This window comes from Dermochelys coriacea, chromosome 5 (genome assembly GCF_009764565.3).
Source record: "Dermochelys coriacea isolate rDerCor1 chromosome 5, rDerCor1.pri.v4, whole genome shotgun sequence".
NCBI lineage: Eukaryota > Metazoa > Chordata > Testudines > Dermochelyidae > Dermochelys > Dermochelys coriacea.
The window spans coordinates 96,469,063-96,483,291 of record NC_050072.1 but is presented as its reverse complement, the minus strand read 5'-3'; the positions used below and the strand labels follow the sequence as shown (position 1 = coordinate 96,483,291).

At 36.7% G+C, this 14,229-nt stretch overlaps 1 protein-coding gene across 1 annotated transcript in view; it reads left to right on the top strand.

The window, feature by feature from the left end:
* The window catches only part of VPS13A (vacuolar protein sorting 13 homolog A), a 259,167-nt gene that overhangs the window by 227,592 nt on the left and 17,346 nt on the right, over positions 1-14,229 (top strand). The window contains 6 exon segments of the mRNA XM_038402638.2: positions 207-320; positions 797-872; positions 992-1,155; positions 1,461-1,506; positions 1,823-1,946; positions 4,725-4,839. Coding sequence (XP_038258566.1) covers positions 207-320; positions 797-872; positions 992-1,155; positions 1,461-1,506; positions 1,823-1,946; positions 4,725-4,839 — 639 coding nt within the window.

The window sequence follows — 14,229 nt, the reverse complement described above, 5'->3', positions numbered from 1 at the left end:
TGATATGTACTCTCAACCTTTAACTCCGTGTGAGCATAGTTTTTGTTTGGAAGCACTATATGTAATTCTGAGTATATTACTATATTCCAGCTAGAAACCACTCATCTAGTATTGAATGAAAAATATACCTTCCTTGTTATAGTAAAATTTCTATGCAAACCATATATTTTTGTAATGTTTTTACTTCAAAATTATTTTCATTTTAGGCCATTAAACAAATGTATGTTCTTATTCTTGGCCTTGATGTTATGGGCAATCCATTTGGATTCATAAGAGACTTGTCTGAAGGAGTAGAAGCATTCTTCTATGAACCTTACCAGGTAAAACTGCCATTTAGCATCTTATGAAACATAATACAGTTAGTCTCTAAGGTGCCACAAGTACTCCTTTTCTTTTTGATAATACAGTTGGTAAGCTACTTAGATGTTTGAAATGTAGATATATTGTAAGGAGCTTTCATTTTAAAATTGGGTTTAAACTTTTAAATGCCATTTCTAGGAGATGCATTCAGTTCTACCAAATCCTAGTATAATACTAATTATCAGGAAAAATTATAGCAAAAATTTGTGTAAATGCAAGAAGGGAACAGCCTTTTCATACAGTACTTCTGACAGGAGACTATTCTTTACACTAATTTATTCTAAAGGATATCAAGCCCATAACAATTGGAAGAATCCAGTGGCTGAATTTTGTTATTTTGTTAAAGTATACTACTTATATAAAAATGACATTCAGATAAATTACTTTTTTTCAAATAAGATCATTTCCTTTTTCTATTAACCTTCCCCCCCCTTAGGGAGCCATCCAGGGTCCTGAAGAATTTGTAGAGGGAATGGCACTTGGTGTTAAAGCACTAGTAGGGGGAGCTGTAGGTAAGCTGTAATATGTTTATATTTTTATCTTTTGATTAATAGTGACCATGTAATCTTGTGTAATGTGATCATGTTAAGTAGTTTGTGTCACTTTTACATAATCTTTAATTTTTCCATAGGAGGATTAGCTGGTGCTGCATCAAGAATAACTAGTGCTATGGCTAAAGGAGTAGCAGCAATAACTATGGATGAAGACTACCAGCAGAAGAGAAGGGAAGCCATGAATAAACAACCAACTGGCCTTAAAGAGGGCATCACTCGTGGAGGGAAAGGCTTAGTGTCTGTAAGAAATATCACTTTAGAAAAAATAAGCAACTTTATCTAATTTATCTGTATAGACTATATTTTAATCATGCTGTTGCAAACTTATTGCCAAAGTAGGGTTGTAATTATAAACCGAAAATATATTGAACTTATAAAGGAGATATAGAAGCAGTAAAGAGCGTCAGTTTTCCATGGGCCTTAGTCGTACTACCTCCAGCAGAACCCATGTTTTGAATCACATTAAATCACAATTAGAATTTTTTAAAGTAATAAAAATTACATTCTGAAAACATGTGAGTGAGAATTGTCTCTTTCTCCCTGTAGGGTTTTGTTAGTGGCATAACAGGAATAGTAACAAAACCAATAAGAGGTAAGTATAGTTCTTGCAGTGCGTTAGCAGTGCATATGTTCTTGATTCTAATATTTGTTGAGAGAGGTTGAAAAACTCATATCTGGTATACAGTGCATCTTACTGTTTTATACTTCAAACTTGATTGACTAATTTTTGGATGGACCATCCTAGGTAATGACAACGTTGTGTAATTATAGGGTAAATTAAATTGTGCTTTTTATAACTCAATGAAAGTAGAAAATGTGATAGTGATTGTTCAGAGTTTTCAAGTATTTAGGAAAGAAGGTTTATAAATATTACTACATAAAGATGTTTTTCTTTTAATTATTTCTAGGAGCCCAGAAAGAAGGAGCAGCTGGTTTCTTCAAAGGTGTTGGGAAAGGTTTAGTGGGAGCAGTAGCAAGGCCCACTGGAGGAATCATAGACATGGCAAGCAGCACATTTCAGGGTATTAAAAGGTACAGTATAAAATAGAATAAAGACAGAATAGCAAATAGCATGAAAGACCGGTACTGATGCTAGAAATGAATATATTCTGGCAGTTGTGCCTTGGTACTTTTTCAGGCGCTTTCAACTAATCATTTGTCTCCAGTGGCACAAATGCTTCAGATAAATAGTTCATAATCGGTTTATTATTTATATTGATAACAAACATCTTTCCAAATTGTTAAGGGTACTTTAGAATAACTAAAACCAGAGTATCAAATCACAACTATAATTTAATACAATTACTTACCTACTTCAGCTGTTGTTAGCTTAAAATAACTCTACCTAAAGCCTCATAATCGAAATTCCTTCTATGAACCCCAGTCTCTCAGCCTGACCCTAAATGCCCCCAAAGAAAACATGAACTTTGCAGGTTGATCAGAAGATTGATGTATACAGAAGCCATGAAAGGGAATTCCAGGATGGACTGGCATTGTCAAGTTCCTCTCCCTTCCTGTTTAAAGTGAGAGAGTTCCAGCACTTCTGCTGAACACAGCTGTGGATTGAATATTGTGAAACTCACACTCAGTAATCTCAAGCCTTATAAAAACTGAATCTAAATTACCTTGTACTGCAATGGACAAAGAAGTAGGAGAAAAAATTTTAAATGTTAATTATTTTATATTTAAATGTTAAATATTTATATTTTAAATAGCTTAGTCCCCAAATGTAACTGAGCTAAAGCAGTTTAATCTGTGGTTGCATATCCCTACTTTTAAAATTAATTGTTATGAATAAAGTACACCACTTCTTGTATTGTAATCACTGTATATTAAAAAAAAAACTGGTTTTTCATCCAGTGCAATGGAGAAACTTGCAGCTTCCTAAAATTTTCTGTTAGTCATAAAAAAAAAAAAAACTATTTTAGAAGGAGAGAGGCTCCCTAAGAGATGTCTGCTGTTTAGATTTATGGTAACTAAACACATCTGGTATTAAACAGGAAGAATGCAAAAGTACTCTGAATAGTAATTTTAAAAGTGTCTAAAACATTCCATATGTATAAATTATATACTTAAAATATATGGTGTGACAAAGCTTTGTCCTTGCCTCTGTGGGTCCCGCGTTTCCTGGCGGATTTCGCTAGCCTCAGAGGCTCATTGTGACCCTCCACATAACCCTCCTTTCTCTAGAGACAAGGGTCACAGTCTACTGAGCCATTTTCATCATAAGCCAGCGAGGGAGGTGAGGAGAAGTTACCCTTCCTTGCACAGTCTCTGTTGCCTCCCAGTCTCAGTGATTAAACAGGGGGCAAAGGTGGGGGGGGATTCTGGGCCCACCCTCTACTCTGGGCTCCAGCCCAGGGATCCTAATACTATCAGCTATGGTAGCTGACCTTTTAGAAACATGACATGTACAATTCCCTGTGCTACTTCCCCCACAGCAGCCCTCACTTCCTCAAGCTCCACTTCACCCTTACCTCAGGGCCTCCTTCCTTGTGCCTGATATGGTGTGTACTATTCAGCCTCTCCAACCGCGCAACTTCTTCCCACAGCTCCTGACATGCACACCCACCTGACTGACTGGGGGGCTTTTGACTAGTTTCAGTCAGCCCCTGATTGGCATCAGGTGTCCCAATCAACATAGCATTCTCCCTGCCTTCTGGAAAGTTTGTAATTGACCTAGAGCAGCTTCCATTTCACTTAACCTGGTACCAGGGATTTGTTTAGCCTGATGCTAATATATCTATCTCCCACTGCTTTTCTATAGCCATCTGGCCTTACCCCGTCACAATGGTTATATCATACTTTTTTTAAAAAGAAATTATATTAATGCAAGATTTAGTTCATAAACTTCAGTGCACAAAAGTAAGGGACTAAAGGACTAAACAATTGATATAACATAAAACAATCTCATAAAACAATATACACTTGTTTATATTTGCATGTATGGCACTCAATTTTCAAAAATTGCTTGGGCACAAATTTGTGCATGCCAGGCAGTGCCCTAAAGGGGAGACAGGTTAGAAGTTATTACCTATCATTCCAGCTAGTAAGGTTGATCCATCATTCCTTCTCTAGACCTCCTCAATTATAAGTGAAAGCTTATAAAGTTGACCATATTTATGTACTGTACATACAGCTCATGCTGTTGACCATATTTATGTACTGTACTGGCCTTGCTGCTCTCCAGGATCTGGACCATTGTTTCTTCATCATACTACTACCCTCCCCACTGCCTCTTGCTCTTTTTTAAAAGTTCCTTTGTGGAGAAAACACAGAATATGGAGCAAAGTTGAAGGAAGAACATTAGCACAGGGTTCTTTTACATGGAAATTTCAGTGAGAGGAATTTTGTAGACATTCATTTACCATATAATCATTTTCTACAGAGTCCTGCTTGTAAATAAATACATACTTGTTCAGCCTTTTGTTCCATAAATCAGTAAAGTAAATATGCATGCACATTTGTACGCAGTATTTTTGTAGTCCCATTGACTTAATAAGCATGTGCATAAGTCTTTGCCATTGAAGCCATAGTATGTGTAATGTGAATGTATAGCATAAATAAGTCACCCTGACTAGTCAGTGAAGATTACAGTTGTCCAATTACTATAGCTACATGTGCCTCAACAGTCAAACTGAAAATTGCATGTAAATTACATATAGAGAAAGCAAATACGTCATTTTACCAGTATTTTAAACATTTACATAGGATAACTTTAGGAGCTTTTTGAAAATATGGTATTTTAAAAATATACCAACATCTGTGTTAAATATGTAACATATTTTGAATTTGCTGCTTTGTTTTCAGAGCTACAGATGCATCTGATGATGTGACAAGTCTGCGCCCACCTCGTTTCTTCTGTGAGGATGGAGTTATTAGACCTTACAGGTTAAGGGATGGGACCGGAAGTCAGATGTTACAGGTGAAGGAACTGAAACATAATTTGGTATAAACTTGCATGTGGGAGAGGAAAAAGCCTAACTCAGTTTTTCCAGAATTTTTACTCTTATTTTGTGTCCTCAGCCAGTATATTTTTGATATTTAGTAACCTGTAGTCTCATTTGTATCTTCATTGCATGGGTTTTATGGCCAGTCTGGCAGGATTTTATAGAAAGACAGCTAATACATGATCTTTCAGAGAGAATTTAGAGTATAATTTATATCACATCGTTCGTAGTTATGTGCACATTCTCAAAGTGGCTTAAATAGGAGAAACTTGAATGTGTGAGTTTTAGGCTTTTTAGTTTTGTTACAACAGCTGCAGGAAACATAGTTTTTCTTTTAGTAACTTTTTTTTATATTGTGTATTTAGGTAAAGTTAAAGCACAATGATATTTTTGCCTGAATTTTAATTGATTAAACTCTTCTGCAACCACAGTGTGTTTTTAAAATGTGAAAGTAATGTTTTTGCAGAAATTTGTATTTGAGATACACGGTCAGTAACTATATTTATATCACGCTGCTTCAGTTAAAAGCATTTCAGTAATTTTTAACTGTAGCATTGTTCATATACAAAAATCTAGACTTGTATCATTTTATGATATGAGCTGAACTGCTGTGAATTGATTGATTCAAGATGTGTAATTCTACTTTTTATGCTGTCTGGATGTGTACAATCTATCACAATTTTTCAAATGGAAAAATGAGGGAAATAGAATATTTTTTTCCCTCTAATGGTTCTGTTTTTAATTAAACAGTAAGATAAAATGAGGAGTGTATTTAGATTTCATAAATTTTTAAATAGTGTGATATTTCAATAATTGAGATGCTTCCTATTTTATCTTAACCACCTTTAATGAAAAGTTAATCTAATTCTAACATTACAGTTAAAGTACTTTGAACTGATTTTACGGTATGTCCATAAATAAGATGGAAAATTTCTATCATCTAATTGTCTTTCATTATCATAGAAACTGAATGTTAAAAATATCCACACCTGGGAAATGACAGAATCAATAGCTGCTAGTTGAATGCAAATTGAAGAGGACAGATAGGATGTTCTAATATATATGAAAGCCTTATATTAGAGATTTCCCTTCAATACCCTAGCAGTGTGTTGGAATTCCTGAGCTCCAGAGATGAATTTGAGAAAGAGTAGGTGGCCTTCTAGAGGATGGATGGGAAGTTACCTAGCCAAACATTTTCAAAAATATTTGTTACCTGGATAGGGTTTTTGTTTCATTTAGAACATATTTTGAGATGCTGCACTGTGCGTCATTTGAGATGTTGCACTGTGTGTCATTTATATAAAATTAGGATCTGTCTGTTTTTGTGTATTCTGCTATATCTTCTCTACTGCCTCCTGCTAAAGGGGTGCTTTTCTGAATCAAACTATTCTAAAATTAAAATTGCTAAACTGAGTTAATACTAAACCTTACTAACGAGTTCCTCTTCAACTTTCTTTGAAGATCCTATAACACTAATGGCTATAATCTTGTTTTTTTTCTCTCATGATGTAGTTTATATTTCCTGTGCTATTATCTTGCAAAACACATACTAACCAACAGCATGGCCTTAACTGGCAAACAGTTAAAAACTGCTACTGATAAACAGCACAAAAAGGCCTACTCACTATACTTCCTCTTTCTGATAAGACAGTAGGGTTCTTGATGTATTTCCTCTTTAATCTTTCATGCCATGCTAGTGAAGCAGAATGTTAACAAGACAATAAGTCCAGCTCCTTGAATACAAATGATGTAATTATTTTGTATAGTTTGTGCTCCATCTTAATTTTGCAAGTATTTGGATTAGATAACACATTCATTTGTAAGCAAATTAATAGTTTTGAGAGGACCTTGAAGGCACTGGCTGATAGATTGATTCAAGATTGATTCTACTTTTTATGCTGTCTAGAAGAGTACAATCCCAGCACAATTTTTCAAATGGAAAAAAGATAAGGAAATAGAAGATTTTTTTTCTCTAATGGTTCTGTTTTTTTAATTAAACAATAAGATAAAATGAGGAGTGTATTTAGATTATCATCCTATACCTTGGAGAATATTCTGATGCCCACTGACATTCAAGTGACTTTAATCTTCAGAGAAGTGCAATAGTCACCGTAAGCATGTTCCTTTCATGAAACAGGATTTATACATTAAAGCTCTGATCTTGCAATAAGATGTATGGAGGCAGATCTCTATCCTTACACAGAACCCTACTGAAATCATTGGGTCTTTGTGCAAGAGCAGTATTCTGCCTGTGCCCAACAAGTTTCAGGTTTAGGGTTTAATAAATTTTTGGTGATTCATTTGCTGATTATTATAGACAGGTGTATGACTCCATTAACAGGGGATTGGAAGGGTTCTGTTGTATCCTGAATTCAAAAGCCATTTCAGAATTTGTCTGCTTTTTAAAAACTAACTAACTTGCCAGCTTAAACTAACACTTTTTTGCTTTTTTTTCTTCCCTTATCATGCTTGCAGAAAAGACAGGCCTACAGGGAATGGACTAAGACTCACAATAGTAGTGATGATGATAATGACAGTTAGGAAAATATGCACCATTACAAATGCATGAGTTTTTGTCACATTAATTGGACTCTTAGTTTATATTATTAAATGTTGTTGCTGCCATGACTACCATAGAAAGTAACTTCGATTTTAATTTTTGTCTTTTAAAAGTTGTACAAAAATATAGGTAAACAAAATATATGATAGTATTTAAGCAGAGAATGTAAGAATATAGTAAATATATTTATGTACTAAGTTGACAGTCAGGAGCTAATGTTATACTCTGATTTAATGATATTTTTGCAGGTAAATTTCCATAAATTATAATTAATCTGTTTTTTCCATTTTCATCAGAGTTTTAATATTTTTATTTTAAATCATCATTTGTTAGCTAAGATGCCTTTATAATATACATGCGTTCAGTGTATATTTTGAGCTGTACTGTGCTTATTGATATTAAAAATGCTGTTGAATATTTTGAATTCTGTTTATTTGATATCTCCAAAATATTTTGTCTGACTTTCTTTTAATAACAATAAACTTGTTTAAAGTTTATCTAAAAAAATCGATTAATCTGTTCTGTTCAAAAATCATCACTCATCAACACATCAATCATTTCCCAGAATTAGATTATGTAAAAAAATATTATGGAATATTGCTATGATTGTCCTAGAAAGGTTAGTTTAAAAAAAACTTATTAGAATTCAGGTAATCATTTTGATTTTTCATTCATCATTTCATTTTCAAGATAACTGGTTCTTAAACATTCATTTTAGTTTACACATGTTGAATTTTTCAGTTAAATATGGATCCCCTTAAAATCCTTTGTTGCCAGCTTAGAAGATTTGATTCTTCATATAATGTGAAGCATTCTTTTTAGAATACATTTATACTGTCATTTACTCCAAAAATTATTGTGTAAATGCATTTTGGGAATATGGCCTTACTTGTTTTAGTCTTGTATGTTATCCTGTACAGTAACAGGTATAAAACATACAGGTCCTCATTAAACTAGGTGGAAAATGCAGAACGCAAAATAAGAAAAGGCTTACACAGTACAGTATTAGATGTAAACTTTCAATTGTCACTGTAAATGTTCTTTGTTTCTTTGACAAGTAAGTGCTTTATTTACATTTATTTACTTGCTAGTAGATGTGCATATTTGTCTCTAAACCAGTTGATCTTCTGTACATCTAAATTTAGGTATTGGAGGCAAAAGGACATTATAAAAGCATTTAGAGTACGTTTGTCTAGTAGTATGTGTTATGCAAACCAACTCTTTATTCAAATATCAGCAAAAAGATTGTCCAAAAAAACCCTTCACTCTTTAGTGCCAACTAAAACCTTATCATATTTATCAAGAGTCAGCCTCCTCTAGTGCATCCTGTCATTTCCTTGCAGCTTTTGATGGGAGATCTACCTTACAGTTCAGACTGCTCATCCTGATTTTCATGCTGTTGCTACTTCATATGCTTTAGAAGCTGTTGCCCAGTTTGCATTCTTGGGCAGTGGGCGGAGGGATGAACATTGAAAGCCCAGATAATAGGGTGAGGAAACTTGATTTGAAAACTCATTTCAAAGGGAACTGCTGGTGCAGAAGATAATTATGTACCTTACACTCCTGTTTTTTTCTACAATATTAGACTCTTCAAGAGAAATACCACAAAAATGGTTTAGAGAAAATATTGCATTTCATTACTGCCTTGAGATTCTGCAGGAAAAATATGGGAGTATATCAGACATAAAGTTATATTATAATATACTGTATTTGAAGAAAGTAGAGGAAAAAGTGTGCATTCTTTAACCTGAAAAAATTAATGTTATTCCTAAAAGGGGAAATAGTTTTAAGTTCATCCTTCTGAAAAGGTCAGCTACAGTATTTAATGTTCCCATTATGCTTTATTAGATTTATTGCTAGCAAACTGTAACTTTAAATTCAGCATCTGACATTTCCCTTTTCTTTTTGTGCATTGTTAGCATGTATAATTGGCTTTGTTAGTATAGTTCCTTCTATTTGTGCTTTACATTCAACTTCCACTTCACTCTATAGTGGCATACTTGCTAAATCAGGGAGTCTCAATTTTATGTCCTTCATAATGAGGGACACCTTTAAGTAAATGGAAACAAGTGTTTGCTTTTAGTTCAACCATGCAAATTAACTGTAAAAATGGCATTGAGTTCCATGTTTCTTTTGACTCAGTGATTTCATATCAAATTGGCTCAGTTTATAAGTATAGGAACTAAGGCAGGTTCTTTTCTTTTTTTGAGTAGATTCAGCCACATATTCCACATTTAGATGTGTGCACACCCAGCACCCTAGAGCTGGAGAATTTTGCCTAGCAGTACTGTACAAAGCAGCACTCATGTTTCATGCTCATTGTCTCTCCCCTGGCTACCTGAAGCAGCACCACCATGAAACCTATCAGTTCCTTCTTACTGCCTGTGGCTGGAGTTGTAACTTGGTGTGGTTCTTAAGCTCACAATCTCTCTCCAACTCTTAGTGACTTTTTCTAGTTGTATATAGTTAGTTAGTCCCCTTCGTGTTAGATTTAGTTAACTATTTCCCTAGTGATGCCCTCACTAGGATTCAATTTGTAAATTGTTTACAAAATGGACTAAGATGGCTAGGGACCTTCGCCTAAAGCTGTACCTGCTCAAATAGGCCCTGTGGCTTGCCTTGGCACCAAGGCTTGCATCTGATCGGAGGCTACCATCGGGTTCTGAGAGTGCTGCCATTTTGTGCTGTGGAACCAGACTCTGGCTGAAGAAATGGAAGGAGCCACTCCCCATCGTTTGCACTGAGGAAAGGGTCTCATAAGACCAATCCTGATCACTCCAGGTCTCGTGGAGACTCTTCTGCTGCCTCTAGAACTGGCACGGTGTTAATTCTGATGTGCAGGATGGAGGCAGGTCCCTCTAACTGCTCCCCACTACCACTCAGGGAGGTCAAAGTCCCTGTACCATCAACTCGTGTCCACTGAGTCCGGTACCAATGAGGGTGATGCTGGCACTGGCTGTTTCCACACCAGCAGCATATCAGGCAGCAATGGACTTCTTCCACCTTTCTATCCCAATTTCTCCCTTGGTCCAGGACTTTGCTGGGGCTACGTTGTTTATAACCTTGCTGGCTGGGTGAGCTGCTGAACCTTTGGGTCTGTCGGCACCACACCTTGATGTTTCCCTTCCTCAGTCCATGGAAGTGGGTCTGGGAAACTCCTTGATACTCTTGCATCCTGCGCCGCTGATGTTACTATGGCTACACTCACCACCCATTACTTCAACACTATCAGCTACTTAGGTATTGCTGCTGACTTCAGGGTCGATGTTGCTCTTGGTACTGGGAACAACAGAGACATATTTGCTGCCAGAAGTACTATTTCAACCATCTGTGCCAGTCCCTGCCTCTTTCTGGGTGACATGAGTTGGATTGATTACTCACACCCTCAAGACTGCCTCCACTTTTGTCCCTCGAAACCCAACACTTCTTGGTGTCGAGGTTGGGCTCTTCCTTCTTTCACTCTCCATCACCTGGTCCACATCGGGGGCAGTCCATGGTGAGCCATGGGTACCAGAATTGTCGTTTGTGTTCTTTTCTAAGCTGCGTTCACTTCTGGAGTAGCAGCGTCTCCATACATTAGATGTGAGGTGATGTCTAGCCTTCTGTCTGGACAGAACTAAACCGTTTTGTGCTTCACCTCACCTATTAGTGTCACGTGGATTGTAACATCCTTTATCAATAGTGCATATGAAATAGCTTTGACTAAGCCTTCTTAGCAGGTGCAAACTCATTATGTGAGAATGCAAGCTAAATCAATAGCATTCCTTGGTGACATCCCAATATTGGACATTTGCAGGGCTGCTCTGTAGTTGTCGATGCATACATTTAGGAACTATTATGGCATCATCCAGAGCTGATGCAAACTTTTGGAGGGCAGACCTGGAATCTTTGTTCAGATAGACTACAAGCCCCATCTTCTATGAATACTACTTGTGAGTCACCAAAGTGGAATACATGGCTGCATCTACTTGAAGAAAAAAAAGAAACAGTTACTTACTGTATCTGTGCTTCTCCGAGATATGATGCAGGCATATATTCCATGAGCCACCCTCCACCCCCTTTGCATCAGAAAGGAACTGAGGAGAGTCGAGACAGCGCTGCCTCATATAGCCAAGGAAGGGGCTTTGAGCACAAGTCACCACCACCTCCTACAGGTACTGCAAGACAAAATTCACTGCCCCTGGTGCTCTGGTGTTCGCACATCTAAGTGAAATACAAATCTGCATCATATCTTAAAGAAGCACAGTTAAAGTAAGTAACCATTTCTTCTAAATTGTGGTGAAGAATCATAATATGTTTATCATAATATGCTCATATGTTCATGGTATGGCCGCTTCTTGAATCCTGTATGCAGTTCTGGTTGCCTCATCTCAAAAAAAGATATATTGGAATGGGAAAGATGCTGAGAGGAGCAACAATGATGAGTGGTATGGAACAGCTTCCATACAAGGGGAGAGTCAAAAGCCTGGGACTTTTCAGTTTAGAAAAGAAACGAGTAAAGGGAATATGATAGAAGTCTAAAAATCATGAATGGTGTGCTGAAACTGAATAGGGAAGTCTTATTTGCCCCTTCACATACACAAAAACTGGGGTCACCTGATGAAATTAATATGATTTTAAACAAAAAAAGGAAGTACTACTTCACACAATGCACAGTCAATATGTGGAACTCATTGCCATGGGACATTGTGAAGGCCGAATATATAACTGGGTTCAAAAAAATAATTAGAAAAATTCATGGAGGATAGGTCCATCAATGGCTATTAGCCAAGATGGTCAGGGACACAGCCCCATGTTCTGAGTGTCCCTAATCCTCTAACTGCCAAAAGCTGGGACTGGACAACAGGATGGGATCACTCAATAATTGCTGTGCTCTGTTCATCTCCTCTAAGGCATCTGGCACCAACCAGTGTCAGAGATAGGATACTGGGCTAGATGGACTATTCATCTTCCCAGTATAGCATTGTGTATGTTCTTCTATTACCACTAGTATTCCTGATGCAGTCAAAGTATTAGAGGTGTATAGTTAATGTGCATTTGAGACATAAATCCACTTGACATCTTGAAACAAAGATTCTGAATTTGGATCTTAATCAATATTAACTGATCCTGAAAAGAATTCTGCTCAGTCTCCTATAGTTCTATTGGTTCTGCAGTACTAAGAGTAGTAAAAAGCAGTGTGTGTGTGTGTGTGTGTGTGTGTGTGTGTGTGTTTTATATGCAGTGTTGTTGTAGCCATGTTGGATTATTAGACCAATTTCTGCTGGTGAGAGAGACCAGCTTTTGAGCTACACAGAGCTCTTTCTCAGGTCATTTGTAACTCGAAAGCTTCTCTCTCACCAGCAGAAGTTGGTCCAGTAAAAGATACTACCTTTCCTACCTTCTCTCTCTCTCTCTCTCTCTCTTTTATTTATATATATATATATATATATATATATATATATATAAAAATAAAATAAAATATGGAGCCTTTTTATAATTGCACTTTTTAAAGCACTGTTTTTATCAAATCAGGAAAAAATGTATTTGTGTTTGGATGTTTCACCTGCTCCCACCACAAATAGCCTGTTTTGAATAGGCTTGTAGATGGAAAAGTACTCCATGCTTAGAGCAATTAGCAACAGATTGACATAGCCTGATGCCAGCAGAGGTACCATTTTTCTCCAAAGCCTCAGAAACAAACAGTATGATAGATAATTAACAATATCAAATATAAATAGAGTTATGCCCTGATCTCTGTTCTTTATACACTCAAAAACTCTTACTGAAGTTAGCAGTTTTGTTTGCACAACTAAAGCAGGAACAGAAACATGCTGCTGTTGTTATAATTTCACTTGGAGTAGCAAATTCTGTTCACCAATTTTTATTTGTTTTGTTTATTAAGGTTTTAGGAACACTTGTTGAACTTACGATATCATGCACAGTTTGTTCATTTAAACTGGTGCCATCAGGGATTTCAGATTGTGTTAAACAGGGTATCTGTATTCTAGTTCTAACAGCTTGATATGAGTGTGGTGAAGGATTTGTACTTGGTACTATTAAAACTTATTTTAGACAGTTAAAGTTACCAGACTACATAAACATGGACTAGGCCTTGCTGTGCATTTAATTAACTTATTTACTATATTGTAACTATTTACAATTGCACAGCTTCTTTCCTTCATCACTAAAATACTTTCACCTGTGGAATTTAGAGGTGGTCCTTTGTTGTTGCGGGGGTCTCAAGGACTAAGCGCTGCCTAGCCACCAGCTTTTCTGCCTCCAACTGCAGGACAAGTTGTCAGTTCAGTTTCTCATGCGCATTTTGTTTTATAAGTAATTTTTTCATTAGTTTTCGTGCAATAATTTCATTTCAGCTTCTAGCTCCTCTCTCTCTTTTATGAGGTGAGGAATTAGGCCTCTGGTTTCTCTGGAATAGCAACTTTTGAATGGGCTCCTCTCTCCTTCATTGCGGCAGCAGAGAATCCGTACAAGCATCAAGCGAACTCCGAGATGTTTAGGCGGCTTTTCAGAATGCTTAGAGGGCAAGCTATGACCTGCCGCCATTGTCCCTGGCTCTGCCAGGATATGGGCTTGAGAAGGTGAGCTGCTGTTGTCATGCCGCCACAAGCTGCTAACCCTCGTTCTGTCAGGTCCTTGGGTTTTGAGTGGGAAAAGTGTGTAGGTCCTTGATCCCGGCCTGAAGCCATGACTCGACCATGGGAGGCTCAACAAAGAGCATGAAGATTTCCACAGAGAGAAGAACCCCTGAACAAGCAATGAGGGTAAGTCTTATAAATTCCAAAGACTTCAGGTCCCAAAAAAG